The 26,302-nt window shown below is 35.9% G+C and overlaps 1 protein-coding gene across 2 annotated transcripts in view; it reads right to left on the minus strand.

The window, feature by feature from the left end:
- TRAK2 (trafficking kinesin protein 2) overlaps positions 1-26,302 on the minus strand; it is a 63,603-nt gene that overhangs the window by 15,388 nt on the left and 21,913 nt on the right. Inside the window, exons 1-10 of one of the 2 annotated variants that reach the window (XM_082841804.1) lie at positions 25,643-25,662; positions 23,933-24,224; positions 17,099-17,293; positions 8,671-8,747; positions 7,015-7,131; positions 5,808-6,017; positions 5,064-5,142; positions 3,479-3,609; positions 2,974-3,048; positions 1,660-1,797 (exon numbers count right to left, since the gene is read on the minus strand). In XM_082841804.1, coding sequence (XP_082697930.1) covers positions 1,660-1,797; positions 2,974-3,048; positions 3,479-3,609; positions 5,064-5,142; positions 5,808-6,017; positions 7,015-7,131; positions 8,671-8,747; positions 17,099-17,293; positions 23,933-24,023 — 1,113 coding nt within the window. In that variant the 5' untranslated portion in view covers positions 24,024-24,224; positions 25,643-25,662. Of the gene's footprint in view, positions 1-1,659; positions 1,798-2,973; positions 3,049-3,478; positions 3,610-5,063; positions 5,143-5,807; positions 6,018-7,014; positions 7,132-8,670; positions 8,748-17,098; positions 17,294-23,932; positions 24,225-25,642; positions 25,663-26,302 lie in introns of those variants that run through there. The other variant, XM_082841803.1, reaches the window with a different exon arrangement.

Raw genomic sequence — 26,302 nt, forward strand, 5'->3', positions numbered from 1 at the left:
GAAGCTTGAAGGAGATGCCACTGGTCATATCTTGGACAATTTAAGTATCAAAATAAAAAACAGTAATAATGGATTATAATCCACTGATTAAAATAGGAATCCCTGAGTCTATACTGACATGACCAAATGAACAAATGAATAAATAAATGACACAGAAAAGCTCTAACTTATAAAAGAATGCCAATTAAAAAAAGTTGAAAAAATGATGGAATTAAAAAGTCACCATTGGCAATTATCATAGTAATAACTGAGTCAGATACATCCCCATCAATGGGTGCTAAAACTAGTGGTGAGGAACAGAATATTTAAACAGTCTCAAAGTATCAGCCCCAAAATAGTAATTTTGATCACTTGGTTAAGGTAGTATCTGACAATTTTCATCAATGCAAAGTTAATTTAGTAACATTAATTCAATTAACTATTAACAATGATTAACTTTACAATGGAAAAAACTGGCAGATACTACCTTAACCAAGCGATCAAAGTTAATTAATGTCATCAGCAATGGGAAAAAGAGACAATGTGTGCCTTGTAATACAATGTTCTGAGAAGAACATGGCATTACCTAAATCTAATTGTGGGGAAACAACAGACAAACCCAAACTGAGGACATTCTACAAAGGTCATGAAGGACAAAACAAAGACAGAAGAACTGTCCCCGATTGAAACAACCAAATGCAATGTATTCTTCAAAGGACACTGTTGGGACAATTGGCAAAATTTAAATGGTTCTGTGGATGAGACAGAGATAGTATTGTATCAATGTCAATATCCAGAAGTTGATGGTTATGTGTTGTCATGTAGGAGAATGTCCTTGAGAGTATCCTTGTTTTTAATAAATACACACAGAATTATTAAGGGGTAATAGGGTTATCTGCAACTTACTGTTAAATGGTCCAGAAAAAATAGAGAACAATATGACAAATGTAGTAAAATATTAAATTTGAGAAATCTAGATGAAGGATATATGAGTTTTTTGTACTATTGTGGAACATTATCCTAAGTTTAAAATTACCTCAAAATTAAAAATTAAAAAATATTCTGTCCCAATATTCTCTAGAAAATCTATTATAATTTATAGTTGCAGTCTTTTAAAAAATTTCACAGGATTGCAAGTGTTTAAGAACTAGATTATTAAAATAACTCTTTGAACCAACATTACAAATTCGGGCATAAACTCAGAAGTTTTCATTAATTTCTTTATTTCAAAAAAAAAGATTGTTTATTGAGGAATCAAATCAATATGATTCCTGCTCTCATGGGACTTACACTCTAATTGAAGTTAAATATAGCAAGAAACTCAAGATCTGTTAAAAGAGGTTTTAAATGTTCAGAGCACTATTTGAATAAGTGGTATGTGGTGGGATTAGGGTAAGGAGGATGACTGAAGTTTAAGTAACTATGGGACACAGACCTAAACTTAATTTCCTTAGGGTTCATCTCATACAATAAATCTGGAAGGTCAACTGTTAGAAGGAAGGCTACAATAAATAAAGACTATTAAGGTAGATACAGATATGCAAATGAAGGCCTAAATCAATAATTAAATTCAATCAACAAGGACAAACCATGTTACCTCTTCTCAAGATGCTTTACACCATTAGAAACCATATTATTCTCAGGACCATCTAATCTCAAGTTTCTTTCTCAGTTCCTTACCCCAGAAAAAACTCCATATGGCTGGGCGAAGTAGAGATGAGCAGCAGGGCCAGATCTATTCCGAAGTTCCTTTATTTCTTCTTGCGATTCATGTAACATTCCCAAACACTCCATATTCCTGTCTTGTAACTCATGCAGCTGAAAGATAGGATGGCAATTAGTGTTCCTTATTATATTCTCAAAATGACAATGGGGAAAAAAATCCCATTGGGATAAATTTAAATTTTATCCAGAGGACTAATTTTATGAATTTAAATTTAAGACAAAGACTCTGAAACAGACTAAGCAAGGAAAGTATATATATTTCAAGCTGCCAGATTTGGGGGTGTCTTGGCCAGAATTATATATATGCATGATTTCCTAAAAACGTGAAATGTAGCTGAGACAACCATAACTGTCAATTCAATATTTAATGCTTCCTATCCTTAAAAGAAAAAACTTATAGAGGAAGTATAATAGCTATGGTCAAGTTAGTTTAGTGGAATATTAGATATGTATATTTTTAAACATAATGAACATGAATGAACTATGAAGTCTGTAAATGACAAGATCAAGTCTACAAAGTATTTAATAAGATGTCAGGGTGCTCAATCATCCTAAACAAGTGGTTTCTTCTCCCTTGTTTCAAAATTTTTCTTATAGTTAGATACACAAGCATGTTAAAAGAGTACATAATTTTCAGAGAACATTTTAACTTCAAAAATTTCTTCAAGTGTGTTATGTGGGCTAGATCATCAGCATCAATAGGGCTAGGTGTGCTTATTAAAAAATGCAGATTATCTTATTTTAAAAACTGTTGGGTTAGTTAATATAGACCTGTAAAAGGGTCATATATTCCTAAAGAATCTTATAAACTCAAGGTTTTCCTATTAATCAAGAAGGATGTTGTCTTGTTACTATTATTTTATTTTATTTTATTTATTTATTTTTTTTTGTGGTACGCGGGCCTCTCGCTGCTGCGGCCCCTCCCATGGCGGAGCACAGGCTCTGGACGCGCAGGCTCAGCGGCCATGGCTCACGGGCCCAGCCGCTCCGCGGCACGTGGGATCCTCCCAGACTGGGGCACGAACCCGTGTCCCCTGCATCGGCGGGCGGACTCTCAACCACTGCGCCACCAGGGAAGCCCTGTTACTATTATTTTAGAGACAGAATCTTTAAAAAGCTTTACTTCTTAGATCTCATAATTTTCAGCTTAATCTTCTGTTGTTGTTTTAAATCTGTTTATCACCTTTAGCCATTCTTATTCACAAAGAAGAAAGGAACTATTCATTCCTCCCCTCCCATATAGCACAAGATAAAGGAAGATTTCATTACCTCCATCGTCAGTTGTCTTTGGGCATCTTTGGAAGCTTGGAGGTGAAGTCTCAGCTCTTCCTTCTCAATCACATGCTAACAACATATTAAAAGACACATGTGAAGCCTTCCCATATAAAATACAGGTTACTCTCTTTTTAAGACATCTTGAGACGTATTTCAGGGATATAGTCCAGAGGATTATCAAAAGGTAACCTTTCAAAAGCCAAATAAGTGCAATAAAATGGGCAGAATACAAAATCCATCAAGGTGTTCAGAGGACGATGAGCATGAATCAGTAGTTCACATCACACCTTTCTGAGGAAAATCCATTTTATGGAAAGAAATAGTGATTTGAAAGTAGTTATTCATGATATTTCATGACAGAAGACTAAAACAGCAATCAGACTAAAGCAATGTAAAAGGGTGGGGACTATGTTTCTTTTGCTTAATGTATCTAGCACTTAGCAGAGTGCATAGTACTAGGTCAGTGCTTAACAAACATCTGTTGAATGAATGAACCTACTTCTTTAAGTTTGTGCTGAAGATCTACAATCTGAGACAAGAGAGAGGAAATCTCTTCTTGGTAACGAATCAGTTCATCACTCTTCCCAGACAATTCTTCAGTCATTCTGGACATCTGAGCATTTGTTTCACCTGGAAAACAAAATAAAATCTTAAAATTAATATAAGTGTAGGGCAGAGGTTGGTAAACTATGGCCTGTGGGCCAAATCCTGTTTTGTAACAAGCACTGGACTATCGCGAATTGCTTTTTCTCTAACATAAATTTAAAATAATAAACCCGGATAACCCAATAGAGAAAATTAAAGATTCTTCTGAAATAGACTAATGCTGGGAATTTAATAGGAGGCACTGAAGCTAAAAAGAGATAACTTGTAAAGGCAAGCAAGCTAAAGATTCTGCCTCAATCTTTTTCTTTATGAAGGACAAGAAGGCTGAAAAGAGATAGGTGAATTATATATCTTTGCAAGGGCCAAGACATTTATGTCTTTGAAAACTCTTCAGGAATGTAAATAAGATCCCAAAAGAAATGAAAATCAAACTTAACAAATCTAACAAAGGAATATTTCCAGAATGGAACAGTCACAATCTGTAAAAGCTACTGAGATGCTTCTGTAGGAGAGACTTTCTGGGATACCCAGCAAACTGAGTAGGGCCTCTAAAGCAATTCTTACAATGCAGCATTCTTGCATGCTTTAGAATTCCACTGGGGAAATAAATCTTTGTTTCATATAAAAATTTTGACATCTAAACCCAAGTGGCAAAGCTATTTCTAAGTGTTATATAAAACTATTTTTAAATCGATGGAAAGTCTATAGCAATTCAAAGGATGGCAATAAGGAGACAGGAGACCAGAATATAAGCTCTTAGGTAAGTCATTGCTTTTTGTTTTTAAAGTGTAAAAGGTGGGTAATGATAGTGTTGATGGAGAAGATTCAATTTACATTACTCTGGTTCTCTAATATTCTGTGCAAGGTACCACATTCTGAAGCCCACAGCTCAAATGATCTGATATGTTGTTATCATACCTTCTCTTTCAACATAAAAGGCTATATATATCAATATTTATAAAGATTAAAATTTTTTCTCTAGTAAAGCTGATCTTTTTCCAACTGATTTACTTTTAAAAATTTTAGGTTACAATACAAGAAAGTAAAATTTATTCCTTTATAGACACAGAGCTGGCATTTAACAAATACTCATTGAGTGTTACGTTTTACACCATCATTTAAGCCCTAGATTTGCTACTAATCAGTTTTCTGACTTTGGCAAATCATATTCTCTATAGGACTATTTCCTCATCAACAAAATAAGAGCTTTGGTTACTTTCATTCTAACACGCTATAATGGGTAGAAATATAGGTCTTTATTTAATGATGATGACAATTTGAAACAAAGATACTTCTTAAAAGTACATATGGTACTTTATTTAGAGTTGTGGGCTCAATGTGATATTCCAAGATTTTCAGCAATTATTTAAAATTGTTTCTTGAGATGCTTCTGTTGAAACCATTGACCTAATTTCTGAGTTAGTGATATCCTACCAAAGAACTGCCCAAAGGCTATAAAACAGAATACATTAACTTACGAAGTTCTTTAACACAATCACTGACAAGCTGTTGTTCCTTCTCTTCATAGGTAATCGTTTCTGTCTTTATGTGACAAGCCTTCAAGAAAAAAAAAAAAAATCAGTATGTGATATTATCTTCTAATGATTTTATAGTATTAACTAAAAAAATCTTTACTACTTATTTAAAGATAAAAGTTCATCACTTACAAAGGAAAACAAAAACTCATAAAGCTTTATCTATCATAAAATAAAGACCATGGAAAAGGACATGACAAATATCTCCCCCTTATTCCTCTCAGGGCCTTTGCACATGTCTACTCATCCCCACCCCAACCCCTCCCCTCCACTACATATATCTCTGATAGGCTAACCCTTAGCCTCAGCTAAAATGTCACATGTTTAAGTAGGACTTCTTTGATCCATTCCCCAACCCCCCATTATATAAGCTCATGAAACACTGTAGTTTTCCAATATAGTTCCTAACTTAGTTGTAATTATTTAGTTATTTGTGTAAACTCCACAAGCTATATATTCTATGCTGTGCCTTTCTCTATTCCACCTGTCAGCTTGCTATTATCCACTTTTCAGTGGGATCTAAGTAACAATGGAGGGCAAGCACCTGTGCCTTGGCTGTCACCGCCCCCCCCCCACTGGAATGTCAATAGCAAGTCCTTAGTTATGCCATATTTCACCTCAATACTACCTGGACCTAAACCTTATAGCCTTTAAGGTAAAGGAGAGTGAGAATTAAGTTGACTGTACCTTGGATCGAAGAACCATATTCTCTTCTTCCAGTTCCTTGAGCTTTTCTTGCAGCATGTCCAACTGTAGCAAACCTTGAGATAAGCTAAAGGACTCATTGAAGCGAAGAGGTGTAGAGCAGCTGGAATCAGTTTCACTCTCTTCAGAAGCAATGGAGACAACTCGAAGTAACTCATCTTTCTTGGACAGCTCATGCTGCAGTTGATTAACCTGTACATCAAAAGGGTTTGATTTACAAGATGGTCTTTATTTTGCATTATTTACAAGTAATATAGCTTCTAATTCACGGAGCAATTGTTTCTCACCATACAACAAAGTCATAAAATCAGCTGTTAGGTTTTACTGACTAAAGTAACAAGGGCTACAAAGAGAGTAACAAACCTCAGATACTTCCTAAGCTATAATTTTAGAGCATTAACGCAACAAATACAGCTTTTTCTATACTAGGTGAAAAGAAAAGCCAATTTCCATATTCTATATAATGGGAATATAGGAGGAAAATTTCACATAAGATGATACATTCACAATTCAAAACAAAACAAAATGGAAGAAACTTCAAAGTATCAGAATAGAACCTTACTTCAAATTCTCATCCTAAAGGTTTGTATTTTTTAAGCTGCATAACTATACATGACTTCCCAACTTTAGTTCTAGGGAATAAGTACTTTTAACACAAAGACTTGAATGTTATTAAATATGATGATTTATAAAATATAAATGAAACCAGATAATAACAAATTATGGAAGATTTAAAATGTAACCATTCAAATTGATAATAAATCAGTTCTCACTAAAAATATTTATTGCTATGGTATAAATATAGTTTCAAAAATTTCTTTTCCTTTTCTTTTCTCCTTTTGTTTGGGTTTCTGAATAAAGATACTTCCTTTGGGTATCTATTATTTGGGGGTACATTTTTAAAAAATAAATTTAAGATAAGATCACACAAAAAGTCTATAGGAAGGAGTAAGGATAAAGTGTTAGAATCTAAGCAGGATGCCACAAGTACTGTAGGTACTGAATACAAGCTTTTATATAGACTAAGGTAGAGTCACATGAGTACTCCTCTGTACAATAACACTTCATTTCTCTACTGGTTAGTTTAATGGATACTATTGTCATCACTTCAGGGACACCCAGGAAAATAAATTCTCCATTTCCCAAGACCTAATTGCTTCATGCTGCAAATACTTGATCCAAGACTTACTTGATCAAAGGCTTGTCCCAGTTGCTCCTCGAGGGCTTCATTGTGCTCAGACAAGGCATGGTTCCGCTTTAAGAGAGCTTGTCCAATTCGAGCAGCTAGCTCCAGATCACGATCCCTCTGTTAAAATACCAAACACATCTTTTGAGTACAAACAAAATTAAGTGGTAGTTTAAAATTCTGCAGTCATTTTTGCTAAACTCAAAAGCAATGTCCTAGAAAGCATCAAGATCCATTTTAATGCCCAGATATTGCAAATGAATACAGGGCCTGACACACAAATGATGTTTAGTATACATTAGTCAAATGGATGACCACCATAGTTATAAATGAAAGAGGGCATTTCTTGATATCAAGTGAGGTTTACTGATCACCCCATTAATTAGGATAGAGCAACCCAACTTTTCAACTTATGACTTTAGGGACTTACAAAATCAATATAGTCTTTAAAAATGGGGACAGGGCCTGACACACAGTAAAAGCCAAATAAATATTTGTTGAATGCATTTGTCTATTAAGCATGGTAATGATACAGTAGGCAGGTTGAATGCAGTTCCAATTAGGGCAAAGCTTATATGCATTCAGAGCCAGAGACTTAGAGGAAAGCATAATCAAGAGCCCTATTGTCAACTGGTATAAGAATCATGATGTGAAATAAAATAGGGGATATAATAGACTGGACATTTTGAGGCTACAGGGTTCTTCTTAGAGTGTAGAAAAGAAGGGAGTCTGAAGAAATTGGTGGTAATGATGCAGGGAAGCCTATAGAAAAGTCAAGCAAGGCAAGAGTTACTCTTTCTGGGTAGATGGTGATACTTAGCAAGGCATAGGAATCCTCGACATGGTGGTGGTGAGGATTGTATTCTGTAAGGTGGAAAAACATCAATATACATCTGAGTGCCTTATAGTATATAAGAATGGGTTCCACTTACATTAATCACTGTAAATAAAATTATGCTTCTATTTTTTTGGTCCACAGCAACATGAAATCAGGTGGATGGATTATCTCCAAATTTTCAAGGCCCACTTACCTCATTTTCAACATAGGCTAAGTGGCATACACAAAATCATTCTGGGGAGCTGCTGGGGGTTAGGGGGGCATATGGGGAGAAGGGTACTTCAAAGAGAAAGACTGAAATTTCCATCAGATCAACTGAAATTGAAGCATAGGGAGAGACTTCTTGACCGCCACTTCGAAGAGATATACTATACACACTAAAAATGTCATGGACAAAGTGAGCTCAAATAATAGCCTGAATAAAAGTAGAAAAGGGAAGATGCTTCAAACTATTGGTGTTGATTTGCAATGGAGCTGCTTCTTGAATGGGCAGCTCTGTTTTCAGGGTGAGTGACACCAAGGATTTATTTAAAAAAATTTTCTTTAAAAGATTGCTTTTCTAGGACAGAGAAGCCAGCCAGCACCATTATAACACAACAACAAAAAATTAAGCCCTCTACAATTTCATAACAATAAACTTCAGGAGCCATCTTCTTTGGAATGCCAGTTGGTATGCCAGTTGTTCTATCTGTAACAACCTTATACAGAACAACCTAGAGCAAAGATATCATCATTTTTCATTGATATGCAAATTTGATAGAGTCTAAATGATCTTTAAGTTTTAGCTTTTTGTACTGGAGAAAAAAAAGACATATTCCTACCTCTGCCAGGAGATGTGTAACCATGTCGATGTCATTGTAAGTTTTGGTCATCTGCTCCACCCTGTCTGTGCCTAGAACTAAGATAGTTAAAAACAACAGTTAATAGGATATAGAAATAACACAAAGTTTTAAACAGTCATAAGAATTGAAAGATAACAACACAACAAACAACCCGGGCTTTTACAAAAAGCCATTCAGAATAAAAAAATAGGTGAAAAAAGAAAAGGGAAAGAAATATTTCATGTGTTAGACACTCAGGAAATAGACCAATTACTACAAACAAAATGTACATCATACAATAAATTAAGAAAGTATCAAATGATCACAAGGCAGCTACCTCCTGACTGTCTCCTCTTCCCTTGGTAAGACTGGAACTTTGGGGACTTCCCTGGTAACGCAGTGGTTAAGAATCCACCTGCCAATGCAGGGTACATGGGTTCGAGCTCTGGTCCAGGAAGATCCCACGTGCCGCAGAGCAACTAAGCCCGTGCGCCACAACTACTAAAGCCCATGCACCTAGAGCCCATGCTCTGCAACAAGAGAAGCCACCGCAGTGAGAAGCCTGTGTACCACAGTGAAGAGTAGCCCCCGCTCGCCACAACTAGAGGAAGCCCGTGCGCAGCATCGAAGACCCAATGCAGCCAAAAATAAATAAATAAATAAATTATTTTAAAAAAAAGATTGGAACTTTGGTTCACTCACACTAGAGAATGTGGGACTGGAGAATGAATTGAACCACCAATTGTTTTACATCCTAATCTAAATTAAAGTTATTGAGGGGCAAGCTCACGAGGAGTTATGTATAAAGGAATTTAATTAGAATTCTGTTGTGATTATCTTGAATATCTATGATCACCTGTCATGTGAGCTAATATCAATAAACAAGGAATAGGACTTGTAGGACTTCTTGTAATTCTATTATGAACCATAACACTTTTTAGCTTAATTAAAAATCCTTTTTCTTTATGATAAGCTTCATCATATGTAGGCCTTTGCTATAAACTAAACTGTATACTACAGTATTCCTTGCATAACTCAAACCCATTATTTCTGGCACTCCATAAATTCAGGAACTGCACTTGACTAATTTAGCTCCAAAGAAAAGAACAGATATGATCCTAATGATTCCACAATCACAATAAGCAATACCTTTTTAAGGTAATGATGCATAATAAAAGAGGGATCTTTTGACTTTGGAGTGCATTACATGAAACAGACTTGTGTTTGACTTAGACTGCTTTTAAAATTAGTTTGCCTTGAAGTGTGAAAAATCAGAGGTTTGAAGCAGAAAAGGTGAATTCACATATTTGAGTGAGCTTGAACAAGTCACTTACCCATTCTGAGATTCAGATTCCACATTTATAATATGAAGCTGATAACCTCTCACAAGGTAATTAGGAGGTTCAAATATGATAATCTACTAAGTAGTATTTAGTAAACTGCTAAGTATCATGTAACTATTTACAGCTATACTCTTTAAACACAACTGGTATGTATGAAACAGCCCTGATTTAAAATTCTCTGTAAATAATGCACTGAGTTGGCAGCAGAAACTATGATTTAAGTCATCTATACTTCTTTAGTCCCATCTTAACACTTAAGGTTGCTCAAAAGACACCATTAGATAGGTTTTACTTTAATCTGAGCTTTTAATTTTTCTTCTTAGCACCACTGCTTTAAATGAAACCGGGAATTGGGACTTGCCTGGTGGCGCAGTGGTTAAGAATCTGCCTTCCAATGTAGGGGACGCAGGTTTGATCCCTGGTCAGGGAACTAGATCCCATGTGCATGCACAACTAAGGAGCCCGCTGGCCACAACTAAGGAGCACATGTGACATAACTAAGGAGCCCATGAGCCGCAACTAAGGAGCCTGCCTGCTGCAACTAAGACCCGGCGCAACCAAAATAAATAAATAAATAAATATAAAAAAAATTTAAAAATATGAAACTGGGAATTACCCAGAGCTTAATTATTAATGACAGTCTTACTTCCAGTTAAAAGTAAAACAAAGTGTTGGGTTGATAGTGTTAGGAGATAGCTGAAAGAGTTTTAAATTGAAAATAAGGAAACTAAAAACAATAACAACAAAAACACTAGAAAGAAACATTTTTACTCCCAAAGAATTTTTATTTACAAGTAGAGAATTTTTACTTATTAGTATAAATTAAACTATAATTTAACCTCAGGGATAAGGGAAATAGGCTTTTGGGCCAGGAATCTTCACAGTTTAACTTGGTAGCATAGCAGGAACAAAGGATTAAAAATCAAGGCAGATACTAACAGTCTGTGGTCTCTTCTACTGCTTGTCTCAATAATACATGGGAAAAAAATCAAGTCAATATATCTACACTCTAAACTACAGAAAACTAGCCAATGGTTGCAAAAACAAATGTAATGCAGGGCAGTGGGTCTCAACTCTAGATTCTAATTTAATTCATTTGGAGGAAGTCCAGGGCACAGGTAGTACGTAAAATATGCCAGATGTTCTGACGTGAAGCTAGGGATGGAAACTACTGATCCAGGGTTAACACTCAAAGCAAGAACCAGCAATCCTGGAGACTCAGTTAAAAACAGTTTTTATACAACTAATTTAAAAAATACATGACATGGCTTATATTATACGACTGATAAGAGTTGAAGATGAAGTGGCAAATTTAATCTTAAGCCAAACCAGTAAATTAAGGATGTAATAAAATGCTGTGAGGTACCAGTCACACATGATGAAAGGGGAAAAGAAAATGAAGGACACAGTAATACAGAAAAGAAGTGTTTAGAATAAAATATGTTTTAGTGAGGAGAAACTAAAATATATTTCCCATAAGTGCTTACCGTCTGTCATAGTCTGACAATTTAAAGCTGAACCTTAAGAAGTTACCTAGTTTAATGATCTCTTTTTCTTATATGAGGAACCTTGACTAAGAGGAATTATGTGACATGTCCAAGACAGCAAAGCAAACTATTAGTGGCAAAGCCAATATAATAATGAGGTGATAACAACTCCCGTCTCACAAGGTCATAAGAAAAAACTTGGGTCTGCTCATTCTCAGTGACGGGAATGGGCTCTTTGCACCATGTTGCTGTTTCTACCACAGTCCCACCAAGATCAAAAGGCTTTTATCTGATGAAATATTAGAGTATTTATCTGTGAACACAAGTTATAAAACAACATACGTACCATTTTATTTATTTATTTAATTTTTGGGGTATGCGGGCCTCTCACTGTTGTGGCCTCTCCCATTGCGGAGCACAGGCTCCGGACGCGCAGGCTCAGCGGCCATGGCTCACGGGCCCAGCCGCTCCGCGGCATGTGGGATCTTCCCGGACCGGGGCACGAACCCGTGTGCCTTGCATTGGCAGACGGGCTCTCAACCACTGTGTCACCAGGGAAGCCCCATTTTTGTTTTTAACATGTGAGTATATCTATACATGTCTATACACGAGAGAGGCTGGAAGGCTATAAATCAAAATGTTAATAGTGGTTATGTCTGAGTGGGGGTTATGGTTGATCTGTTGTTTTCTGTTCAGTTTTTTGCTAATTTTCCATGAAGAACAAATGTTATCATTGCAATCAAAAAGTAGCAGCTCTTGTTAAGAGGTTTCAAAAAGAAAAAATGAATTTTCAAATGCTTAAATATTTATTACAGTAAAGAAGTTAGATAATGCAACCAGAATTCTCCAATTCTTATGTTTTAAGTGAAACAGTCTATAGACCACCAAGCCCCAAAGGCTGGGCCACCTCAACTGCACCGAGCTGCTCAATACATAGAGGAACACAAAGCATAGAGGAACACAAAGGATTCCTCTCTGCAGCCTAATCAGTTCTGTCTTCTCTTCTTTAACACAATACTCCTGATAAAGATAGGCTGCTTGGGATGATTCCAAAAGCACTCAGGGCAAAGCTCTTAAGTATTCTCTTGGCATTTTAAGTATTGTGATTAAATGCTTCCAAAGCGATAGACTAATTCTTCACTGTAGTAACCAAGAATTCAGGGCCAAGCAGGCTGACTTTATTATAATTCTCTCAAATACTATTTTTCCTTCAGTTCTCAGAGGTTAAAATAAAATATGTTAAATGGTACAGAAATTACCAATGTTCCTTGCTTGTTTCCAGACATGAGCTTTCTAACTCTCTAAGAACAAATTATATATCAGGGAGAAAATAAACATTTGTACAGAACATTTTTGGTTTCTGAAGGTTGTTAGTTAATGTTCAACATTTTTGGTTAATATTTGGAGAATCTAATATTCTTGAAAAAACATGGGGAGATATATATAAGCACTTCACTAATTCTTACTCTATGTTATATCTGCGTAATTTCACATCAACCATCCCCCAATCATTTTCAGGATGGAAAATGCCAATGTTAATCCATTTTGATATCCCTGTTATTTATATGAGATGGTTCTTGAATAGTTCTCATATGTCCTTTTACAAGGTCTAGAGTTTTTACCCCAATTATCTAATTTTTAAAAGACTTCTAATCTTTCATCACTCTCCAAACCTCCCACACCAAAAAACAAAAGCAAGACAACAAAAAACAAGAATGAAACACACAGTTTCACATGGCAGAGTAAAAGCTAGAATAACTCCTGATAACTACGGACAGGTCTTGAGGTTTTAACCCCAAAGAAGTGGTTCTTGCTATTATAATACAGAGAACATTTCTGCAATACAAAAAACTGCCTTCAAAAGAACTGAGGCAGGGCTTCCCTGGTGGCGCAGTGGTTGGGAGTCCGCCTGCCGATGCAGGGGACACGGGTTCGTGCCCCGGTCCGGGAAGATCCCACATGCCGCGGAGCGGCTGGGCCCGTGAGCCATGGCCGCTGAGCCTGCGCGTCCGGAGCCTGTGCTCCGCAGCGGGAGAGGCCGCAACAGTGAGAGGCCTGCATACCCCCAAAAAAAAAAAAAAAAAAAAAGAACTGAGGCAGAACAAAAAGGAGGCTGGTGATATATACGGTCTAGGACAGCCTTTCCAGGCGAGAATTAAGCCCCATAGATAATGCTTTGAGTGACAATGTTCTCAATTCTCTGACAAATAATACCTACCTAGTACATAATGTAGAGATGAAAAGGTAATTCATTCTACAATAGATGTCTTAGGGCATATGGCTTAATTCTTCTGTGGAACTGGTTGCGAGAAATTATGAATCCGCTAACCTCTACAACTTGACTTATGGTTAATGCTTCCTGAACATTATCTGTTGTATTTCCTTTCTTGCCAGTACAGGTTAATGATTTTCAAGGGCAGAGTTGAGGAAAAGTATAACTATCAACCAGAAGTAATAATTTCTACAATCTATTTCTCTGCAAAATACTACACCCTCCCTAATTCCTAAAATTCTCCAATTAATGTCACTGTGAAATGGCCATATGGCTTTGGTGACAAAGCTTTAGATCAGTGTTTCTCAAATCTGAGTGTGCACCAGTACCATCAGGAGGACTTGTTAAAATAGACGGGCCCCACCCCCAGAGTTTCTGAATCAGTAGATCTGGGATGGTAGCACAAGGATCTGTGTTTTTAGCAAGTGATATTATATGTCATTAATGATGTGTAATTATTACACATCATTAATGACATATAATATCACTTGGTACTTGTAATTAATGATGCCTTAATTACAACTTATATAACCACCCCCCTTTTTCTTATGCATTAGGAAGTGGTACAGGTGATCCCTTACTCCCAAATAAAAAATACCCTGAAGGGCAGATCAGGTTTCTATTTTTAGCCTTCACACGAACAAATAAATGGTACTTTCTGTCACAGTGTGATCTGATCGCACTGCTTGCCCCATGTCACTGTGGGGCTCTCTCTTAATAAAATTAAGAAAACCCTGCACGCAAAGCATTCTTTGAGTATCTTAAACTTTGTGTGTGTAAGGCAGGGACTAGGAGAGCATTACTTTTTTGGACCTACCCATTGTTTACTTTTAAAATAAAACACTTGAGAGCAATCTCTTTCTGGTTTGGTAGGGGCTTCAAAGAACAACCAGTGTCCTTTTATTCATGTGAGATAGGTTCCCATCCCAAAACCTTGCCCATGTTTCCTTCCAAATTTCTTTATTTTCTTCTCATGGCTCTTTCAATTTCTTTGTGTTATATAAGAGAGAAAGTGCCTCTGCCTGTGCCGCCTCTTTTTATTAGCTGTTATAATTCATTTTAATGAGCATGAGTATCTACTGGCATGTGAGGTAAGTCAGGATAAGAAGGGGCTGAAACAGCACCAGGGAGCTGAACCCTAGGATGGCTTGCCGGGGTCTGTAGTAACTATTCTAAACCACAAATCTTGACATCTCAAGGCGATAGAAAACTGTGGAAAAGGGTAAGAGAATGGTTTGTATCATGCTTTTTAAAGTTCTTTTTTTGAAAAAATTTTTTATTTATTTTTGGCTGCGTTGGATCTTCATTGCTGTGCGCGGGCTTTCTCTAGTTGTGGTGAGCGGGGGCTACTCCTCGTTGCGGTGTGCAGGCTCCTCATTGAGGTGGCTTCTCTTGTTGCAGAGCACGGGCTCTAGGTGCACGGTCTTCAGTAGTTGCAGCACGAGGGCTCAGTAGTTGTGGTGCACGGGCCTAGTTGCTCCATGGCATGTGGGATCTTCCTGGACCAGGGATCGAACACTTGTCCCCTGCATTGGCAGGAGGAGTCTTAACCACTGTGCCACCAGAGAAGTCCCCGTGATTTTAAAATCTTGGTCAATTTGCTAAACAAAGTAAATCACTTATCTTTTACATTCATAAGATAGAAATTCATAATGAAGTTTATTTATATTTGAGTGAACTGTTAACCCAAAGAATTGATACCTTTAAAATAACAGTGAAATTAAAGTACAGTACAGAGATAAAGTATCAGTGAACGGATGATGATCCTAGCTTCTATGCTTCATGATATTAGGTGTATCATATGTAGTTTAATTTTCAAATTGTTGAAGTGAAAATAGTACCATTAGATGAAAGGAATAGGACACTTTTCCAGATCTTGGAAGTATGGATCTTGTAACATCCTATTAATCTCAAGTTTTAAATTGCTCCCTTGAACACTATGGTTTGTTTATGTAAAGTCCTATAAACCAAGTAGTTTAGAATCTGTTTACCTTTTATTTCCCAGTCTTTTTACTTAAAATTCATCCTAAAAGTAACTCCATTAAATCATGATCTAAGACATCTTTCTAGCTAGTCTCCCTCACTGTCCCCTCCAGCAGCATATAGGACAAAGAACATGTAAACTAAGGGGCACTTTCTATGCTGCTTTATCAGAATAATGACAAACTAAATTTATCCCAATGAAATTTCAGTTTGAAATTTTCTCACAAATCTAAAAACTCAGGGAACAAAGGGAAATGGAAATAAAATAGTGTTCCTTTTAAAATGCATTTTCGAGAAAATCTCAAGCAAGTAACTTCTCAAACTATGAAGTTGAGAAAACCTTAAGGGCCTTAATTTAATATTCAACTAATTAAAAGAATTGTTGAGGACAGAAATACAGTTCTATTTGAGTTCCTAATTCAAGTTTAAACAATGTTTACAATTCTTTTTCTGAGCAGTAAGTAATCTGGTTATAGGAAAGTACCATTAAAAGTTAATGATTACTGGGGCTTCCCTGGTGGCGTAGTGGCTGAGAGTCCGCCTGCCGATGCAGGGGACACGGGTTCATGCCCCAGTCCAGGAAGATCCCACATGCCGCAGAACGGCTGGGCCCGTGAGCCATGGCCGCTGAGACTGCGCGTCCGGAGCCTGTGCTCCGCAATGGGAGAGGCCACAACAGTGAGAGGCCCGCATACCGCAAAAAAAAAAAAAAAAGGTGTCCTATTTAATTTTGTCATTTTTAAAGAGTGTGGTGTAAAACAGACTTATTTTCAGGACAAATTTGGCTTACTTTCTCACTGAAATGTTCTCTGAATCCTTAAGTAAATGATGAAGATTACTATATAGTGTGCACGTATTTCTCCTCGGCATTTTAAAGCTACTTATGTATCTAAGAACTCCGTTTCTTAATGACTTGACAAGTTCCTGTGACTATGTCAGTTTAGTAAGGTAGATTAGAGTCAAAAAGCTGATGGCTCAACATATTAAAGTATTAGGATAATAAATGCTGTGAAATATAAAGGGATATTAAATTTTAAATACTTTCACTACTTTTTTTTTTTTAAGTTCCCTTTTCTCCACAGTTGGAAGAAAGTATCAAGTAAAAGATGAGAGAAATGGAAACCTCTGAGTATGCTTGCAACCCTGGACACTCAGAGTCTTAAAAATGATAAACTTTCTGCATTCAGACATAACACAATTAGAATCATCTCTTCATGTTGTTAAATCAGTTCAAGTTAAAGTAGGTACAAACTGAACAATGGCTAGGGATGTCAAATGTTTTAAAAGTCAACACCAAGATATTCATGATCTTTAGTTCAATGGACAAACTCTAAAATACTCACTCATATAACGGAAAGTCTCTTCAGCAAGGACTGGAGAGAGGGCATCAGATCCATGTCGCTGCTGGCGTGGGGACTGAGTCCAGTCTTGATTTTCATATAGAAAGAGAGAGTCCACTCTTAGCTTATACTGGGGTAGCTGTTCTTCTAGCAGGCTCACCAGCTCAACTTCAGGGATATCTTCATTGGAGCACACATCTAAAGAGGAGATTCCATGTAAATGAATCCAATATATTTCAATTTTCTAGGCTACAGAGAAAAATCGGTGAAATTAGTTTTGTCAAAGTAGGATAATCAAAGAAACATTAGCCAATACCATGTCTCCGATGATTTTTGTAACTGTATCCTGGTACTAAAGTTGGCCTTTCTCTAGGTTTCTTTAATACGAGAACTTATATAGTAAAAATACTACCATGAATTTTAATTGTATCCTATCTAAAAATATATTGCTTAGGGAATACACCTATGTTTTTAAAGTTTAAAATTTCTTATTTCTTCCTTATCAATATATTTAGTGCTGCTTACAAGAGATCTGATCTCAAATAACTTATATGCTTCGGGGAAAAAAGGCAACACAAAACAACCAGAAGAAAAGGAGTTCAAAATGAGTAAAATTACATGTTCTTTAATAACAGAATTGAACTCTGTGGGAGGATTCTTCAAAATCTGGAAAAATTACATTTTACTACATTCTCACAGAAGCTAGATATAAAAAAAATTAACACTTACTGAAGATGTGATACATTTAAAGTCTTGAATACCTTTCACATCACTACTCGCTCACTTGCACACCTCTAACTCCCCCTGCTTATATTTCTCTGAACACGCTTGGGCTTCTCCACCTTCATGTGTTTGCTCCTGGCTTCTTGTTCCAAATGCTGCCCATCATTTAACACCTCCCAAATTTAGCAGTTTACAAAAAAAAAAAAAAAACAGTTATCTCTTTTAATATGCTTAAAATACTACAGCTTAAAATAGAGAAAATACAGGATGTCATATCAACCCTCTCATTTTTAAAAGAGATCTGGTATTTCCTTTGGGGGTGGCATAAAAAACATGTTCTAACTCTGGCAAAGAACGACAAAGTTAATTTTAAGAAAACATACCTTAAAAGAGTAAATTTCAACTACTTGATCTTAACAATGAGGAGGCTGACATTAATCAAATCAAGTACAAGGAGACTGACAATATCAGACAATCCTATTCACCCAGAATGACAAGCAGTGGCTTCATAACCACAAAGATGAGGTATATAATCACAGAGATGAGGTACACTTAAAACCTTAAACATGGATCTAAAGAAGCTCCTCTCAACCCTTAGCAGATCTCTTAAATAAGAGCTCTGAAAATACATCCAAATAATATTACTATGAATTCTATGCGACTGTTCAAATTTTTCCTGCCACAAGTATATCACATACAGATTGTCATTATAAATCTGCAGGAAGAGAAGTTGACTATAAATACATGCAGAGTTAAAAACAGACTCTTAGGCATTCAAGGGTATAAAGAAAATGAAGAAAAAGTAACATTCATTAAAAGAACTACTATTCCCTAGAAATTTTCTTTTAATAAGCAATAATAAAATTCTGTGAAAATTCAAGATTACCAATTCCCTACTTCAAAAAAATAATTTTAAAAGTGAGTACACAATCAAGGTTTAGTAGATTCAAATAACATCCTTAGGAGCAAATCCTATTTGCTCCCATATATATATATATATATATTTTAAAAGAAGATGTTGGGGGTAGGAGTTTATTAATTAATTAATTAATTTTTGCTGTGTTGGGTCTTCGTTTCTGTGTGAGGGCTTTCTCTAGTTGTGGCAAGCGGGGGCCACTCTTCACCGCGGTGTGTGGGCCTCTCACTATCGCAGCCTCTCTTGTTGCGGAGCACAGGCTCCAGACGTGCAGGCTCAGTACTTGTGGCTAACGGGCCTAGTTGCTCCGCCCCAGGTGGGATCCTCCCAGACCAGGGCTCAAACCCGTGTCCCCTGCATTAGCAGGCAGATTCTCAACCACTGTGCCACCAGGGAAGCCCCCATATTTTTGATAATGTACTATTTATTGCTTTCCTGATTGTCCAGTCTTAATATTTTTATCCTCCAAATGTCCCTTCCTTATGCTCACTTCTTTCTAGCCACATTGCCTCCATTTAGGTTCAAGGCCTCCTCTTGTTTCTCTTGAATATGGCCTCAAAAGTGGTCTGTCCTCATTACACTCATATTTTCCTCTACATCTTCATATCTTTATTAAGTTACTCTCCTACACAAAGCGAAGAAAGGCCTGAATTTCATCTAGCCAGAGTAGAAAAACCTCATGAACTGTAAGGACAATCAAAAGATCCTAGAAGTGTCATGCCTACTGGTAGTAGGGTTAAATTAATGCAGAATAAAGCATACTAGAGTATGGTCTTGTGATATAGAGACTTAGATAGCAAAGATTAAAAACAAGCCTCAAAAGAACTGATATCGGGCTTCCCTGGTGGTGCAGTGGTTGAGAGTCCACCTGCCGATGCAGGGGACACGGGTTCGTGCCCCGGTCCGGGAAGATTCCACATGCCGCGGAGAGGCTGGGCCCATGAGCCATGGCCGCTGAAGCCTGCGCGTCTGGAGCCTGTGCTCCGCAACGGGAGAGGCCACAACAGTGAGAGGCCCGCGTACCACAAAAAAAAAAAAAAAAAAAAAAGAACTGATATTATCAGCAAGTAACTTGAGGACCTGCCAAAATAATAACAGTTTTTCAAATAAGACAAGAAAATTCAAACATCAAACAATATAACATTCAAAATATTCAGCATTTGATAAAAAATTACTAGATATTCAAAGAATAAGCAATTTGTAACTCATTACCAGTTGGAAAATAAATCAATAGAAACAAGCCGAGTAAAGACAAAGATGATAAACGTGGTAAACAGCAATTTTGAAATAGCCATTATTAATATGCTCAAAGATTTAAAAGGAAAACATGAATTTGATGAAAAGAGAAACAGAAAGTATTCCTATATTTATAAAATTCAAATAGAACTAGAGTACAATATCTAAATTTAAAAATTCACTGGATAACATTAACATATTAGATACTATCCAGAAGAAAAGAACAGTAGACTTGAAGGCATAGCAATGGAAACTAAAGTGAAAAAAGATTAGGAAAAAAACCAGAGCATCAATGACTTGCATCACAATAACAATCAGTCTAACACATATGCAACTGGAGTCACAGAAGAGGAGAGAAGAGGGAGCAGCAAGGATATTTGAAGAAATAACAGTCAAAATCTTCCAAATTTAATCAAAACTATAAATCCATATTTCAATGAAGTTCAGTGACTCTAAGCAGGATAAACACAAAGAAACCCAAAGAGAAAATCTTAAAAGCAGAGAGAGAAAAAAAGACACATTACATTTGAGGGAACAAAGACAAAAATGATCTCATCAGAAGCAGTGCAAGGTAGATGACAATGGAATGTCATTAAAGTGTACAAAAGCAAGCAAAAAACTTTGACTAGTCATTGCCAGCTGACCTATATTCCAAGAAATGTTGAAGTTCTTCAGGCAAAAAGGATATAAGATGGAAAGTTCAATCTACAAAAAGAAATAAAGAGTGACAGAAATGGTAAATCTGTGTGGAAATATATAAGCCTTTTATTCTCATAATGTATTTAACTTATAATTGTTTAAAGCAAAAATAATAACAATTATGTGTATAACATATGTAAATATAAAAGGCATGGCAAGAATAATACAATGGCAGGGGGAAATGGAAGAATACTGTGTGTCACTTTATGAAATAGTATAATGTTATCTGAAGATAGACTGTGATAAATTTAAAAATGGATATTGCAAACTCAGAGCAACCATTGAGAAAAAAGAGAGGTATAGCTATTAGGTCAATAGTGGAATTAAAATGGAATCCTAAAAAAAACAAACCAGCAAACGAACAACTCAAAAGAGGAAAGGAATGAGGGGAAAAAAGGAAGAAAGAACTTTTAAATGGAACAAAGAGAAAACAAGTAGGAGTTCAGTAGACTCAACTAAACTGATAATTATATTAAATGTAAATGGTCTAAACATACCAATTAGAAAGTAGAGATTGTCAGACAAGATGAAAAAAAGATCTGACTTTAAACTATCTATAGGAGATGTCCCTTGAATATTCAGATAAGTTAAAAGTAAAAGGATGGAAAATGTTATCATACCAATTCTACAAAAAACTCTTTCAAATATAGAGAAGGGAATACTTCACAACTCATTTTATGAGGCCAGCATTGCCCTAATACCAAAATCAAGCAAAGACATTGCAAAAAAAGGAGTACAAACCAATGAATGGGAAACACACACACACACACACACACACACAAAACATTAGTATATCAAATCCACAATATATAAGAATGATAATACATCATGACCAAGTAGAGTTTTCCCCAGGAATGCAAAGCTGGTTTAAAATGAAAAAATAAATCAATAGAATTCACCACACCAATGGACTAAAAAAGAAAAACCATCTCAGTAAGGGAAAATAGGTATTTGACAAAATTCAATACCAATTCATGACAAAAACCTGTCATCGAACTAGGAAGAGAAGGACACTTTCTCAATTTGAAAAAGGGCATTCTCAAAAAACTTCTGATGAAAGACCGTAACTTCTCTCCTAATATTGGAAATTTGGCAAGGATGTTTGCTCCCACCACTTTTATTCAAAAATATACTGAAATCCTGTCCCATTCAAAGGGCAAGAAAAAGAAATAAAACACATCTAGATTGAAAAGGAATATGTAAAACTGTCTCCATTTGCAGACATTATGGTTTATGTAGCGAATGCTAAGGAATTTACAAGGAAGTTAATAAAACTAAGTTAAGCAAAGTTGCAGAATACAAAGTCAATATATAAAGAATCAATTTCATTTCTACATACTAGTAATAAACAGCTGGAAAATAAAATTAAATAGACAATGTCATTTATAGTAGCAGAAAAAAATTAAAAATTTAGGATTAAATTTAATGAAATATGTGGAAGACCTGTGTAATAAAAACTACAAACACTATTAAGAGAAATTAAAGAAGACCTAAATAAATGGAGAGATATATCATGTTCACGGATAAGAAGACTCAATAGTCTTAAGATGTCAATTCTCTACAAAGTCTATATAATTCTATTCAAAATTCCATTAATCTTTGTTGGCAGAAATTGACAAGCTGTTTTTAAAATTTATATAGAAATGTGAAAGGTCTAGAATGGCCAAAATAATTTTTTAAAAAGAACAGCAAACTTCGAGAAATTATACTACCTGATTTCAAGATTTACTACAGAGTTACAGTAATCAAAACACTGTGGTATTTATGTAAAGATAGACTTAGGGATTAAAGAAACAGAATGGAGAGTCCAGGAATAGATCCACACATACATAATCAAATGATTTTTCAATGAAATTACCAAGGTAATTCAATAGTGTAAAAGATAATATTTTCAACAAATGGTGCAGGAACAATTAAACATTCAACTGGGAAAAAGAAATCTGGACCCTAACTTCATTATATATTCAAAATTAATTATAAAATTGACCTAAATGTAAAAGCAAAAATTATAAAACTCTTCAAAGAAAACAAAGGAGAATGTCTTTGTGATCTTGAAGTATGCAAAGATTTCTTAGAAATGACACAAAAAATATGAACTATAAAAGCAAAAATTGATAGACTGGGCTCCACCAAAATTTTAAACTTTTGCTCTTCAAAAGACACCATTAAGAAGATGAAAAGGCGAGCCATGGTCTGGGAGAAAATATTTGCACCCCTTTACCTAACAAAGGATTTACACAGAATATAAAAAGAATATTTACCACAATTCAGTAGTAAGACAGATATAAAAATGGGCAAATGATTTAAATAGACAACTCAAAATATCTAGAAATAGCCAATAAGCACATGAAAAAACACTGAACATCATTAGTCATCAGGGAAAAAGAAAGTGAAACCACACAGAGGTACCAGTACACACCTACTAGAATGGTTAAAATCAAAAACACTGACATTATCAAGTGTTGATGCTGTTGTGCAGATGTCAGCAAACTATGGCCCACAGGACATACTGAACCAAACTGTACACTTAAAATGGGTGCATTTTATAGTATCTTAATGCAGGTATCTCAATAAAACTGAACAAAAAATGGGAAAAACTTTAGGTTTAGATGGGTTGCAGAATTTTATGGAGTTTTAGAAAAGTAGTACTGTGCATACTGTATGTTATATAACACCTCCAACTGGTTTTGTAGCAGTATCCCATATTTAAACACATTAATACAATTTCAGCAAACAAGTATTCCAACTAAGTGAGATGTCTAGAAACAACTGGACAGGTCAGGTTTTGTGGACCAGTGAGTTTTAGAACCAAAGTTTAGAAAAAATTTTGGGTGTACAGAGTTTTTAAAATTTAGTCTTGCAGATAAGGACTTATGGGGCTGTACCTGTTTTTGCATACCTATATGTCCTGAGAGCCTCTTATGTGCCAGATACTGTTGTTAGGTGACTGCAGGGCACAGAAACACAAGCAACCCTGTTCTTGCGGAGACAGGAAGATAGGAATAGGAAAACAAGATAAGGGAGATGAGTGTGACGCAGTTCCTACTGACCAGGGCTCACACGTTACAGGGAGTCAGATGCAGACAAGGAACAGCACCCAAGGCAGATTTTGATAATGTGATAGGAGACCTGGGGATGGAGAGATTAATTCAGTGGTCTCTGAGGAGACCAGGCTGGAAAGAGAGGCTGAGTTCCATCATGGTGGGTCTTATACGCATTTTATCCTGTAAGCAACAGCACTTCATTTATTAAACTGGACTCACCAGTGATGCTCTCTGAGTCTCTGTGATTGATATTCATGAGGTTTTCTTCACCCATCGGTGATGTAGAAGTGGCATTCTGGGATTGACTCATGCAAGGTCCTTTCTTGTTTTGGTTGAGCAGGACAGCTTTGGTTTGAATCAGAGTAAAGGAAATCCATCAAGCCATTCAATAAAGAAAGGTTCTGGTCAAATGGATATTTTCTTTTAAACAGATTTTTTTTTTTTGATGGTCAAATGACATCTGGAGCAATGAGTGCTCTCATGTGATTATCACTCCTTGGATGGTCATGACCTAAAACAAAGAACACATCAAGTGACTTTAGAATTCAGCATGATCATTAATAACAGCAGTCCAATTACCCAGAACGTCTGTCATTAAGAATGTTTTCCTAGGGCTTCCCTGGTGGCGCAGTGGTTGAGGGTCCGCCTGCCGATGCAGAGGACGCGGGTTCGTGCCCCGGTCCGGGAAGATCCCACATGCCGCGGAGCGGCTGGGCCCGTGAGCCATGGCCGCTGAGCCTGCGCGTCCGGAGCCTGTGCTCCGCAACGGGAGAGGCCACAACAGTGAGAGGCCCGCGTAACGCAAAAAAAAAAAAAAAAAAAAAAAAAAGAATGTTTTCCTAATGATACACACACCACATGGATAAATCTAGAAATAATATACTGGATGAAAGGGTCAGACAAAAAAAGCACATAGTTTATGATTCCATTTATATAAAATTCTAGAAAATGTAAACTTATCTATAGTGACAGAAAGCAGATCAGTGGTTGCCTGGGGTTGGGGAGGGATGACCAAGGGGCAGGAGGAAAGTTTGGGGGATGATAAATATGTTCATTATTTTGATTGTGACAATGGTTTCACAAGTATATACATATGTCAAAACTTATCAAATTGTATATTTGTAATATGTGCAATCTAATGTAAATTATAATTCATTAAAGCTGTTTTAAAAATTTAAAGATAATCTACTGTTTAAAGTAAAATAATAATAATATATTGTGGGGTCTATAACATACGCAGAAGTAAAACATATTAAAACAATACCACAAAGGCCAGGAGGACAAAAATGGAAATATACTATAGCAAGGTGTTTATACCATACATGAAATAGTAAAATATCACTCAAAGGGGAACTGTGATAAATTAAAAATGTATACTATAAACTCTAAAGCAAACAATAAAATAACTCAGAAATTACAGATATAAACCAACGAAGAAGATGAAACGGAATAATATAAAACAGGGTTTCTCAACCCTGACACTACTGATATTTGGGTCTGGAAAATAATACTTTGTTGTGTGCATTGTAAGATGTTTAGCAGCATGCCAGTAGAACCCTCTTCCCAGACCCTCTCCCAGTTTTAACAGCCCCCAAATGTTTCCAGACAGTATCAAATGTCCCCTGCGGGGGGCAAAGTTGCCCCCAGTTGAAAACTACTGATATAAAGGATGCTCAACCTCACTTATAATTAAAATAAATAAAAATGTAAAGAAAATATTTTTCATCCATTAGATCAGCAAACATTAAGTTTTATTATATTCATTGTTGGAGGGGTACGGAGAAAGTGGTACTTATACTGTTGATAAAAGTGCAAATTGATACAAGCTTTTAGAAAGGCTATTTGGCAATGCCTACCAAAGTTTTCAATGCATATACACCATAATTTAACAATTCTACCATTAGGAATTTATATGATGGAGATACTCACAGAGTATGCCAAGATGTAGGCATAAGGATGCCCATACAGTATTTTCTTTTTTTAAAGCATACGTACAAAAAATAAATAAATTAATTAATTAAAAAAAAAAAAGCATACGTACACAACTGGAATCAAGATATCCATAAATAAATAGTTTAATAATGGTATATACAAAGGAATATAATGCATTAAATATGTGTGTATTTTAAAAAACCCAATTGTTGCAATCAAAAAAACTTCAATATTAATTATAAACTTAGCTTTATATCAAAAGACAGTCTCTACTAAATAGTGTCTACTTAGCAACATGCAGCTTCTATTTATGGCTAATTCATTCTCATGCCTACTATTTACAGGCATTATAAACATGATGTGTTTTTTTTTTTACAAGAGTCACCATCAAGAAATAGAAAAGACCAAAATAAAAGCACTAAAGGAGACTGAAAATGGTCACTGAGGTAGCACAGAGACACACTGTCAGCAACTACTAGGGAAGAGAATTTCAGAGACAGAATGGGCAACAGAATTAAACATTACAGAAAAGTCAAAAAAGATCTTTGGTTTAAAAAAGGTGGTATAGAGAGACCATAAAATCAACAGTAACCTTCTAGAAACCAGTTCAATCAAGAGATTAGGCCCAAAGTCAGGCTGTAAGTGATCAGGAAGCAA

This window comes from Leucopleurus acutus (assembly GCF_964270905.1).
Source record: "Leucopleurus acutus genome assembly, chromosome: 6".
NCBI classification, from domain to species: Eukaryota; Metazoa; Chordata; class Mammalia; order Artiodactyla; family Delphinidae; genus Leucopleurus; species Leucopleurus acutus.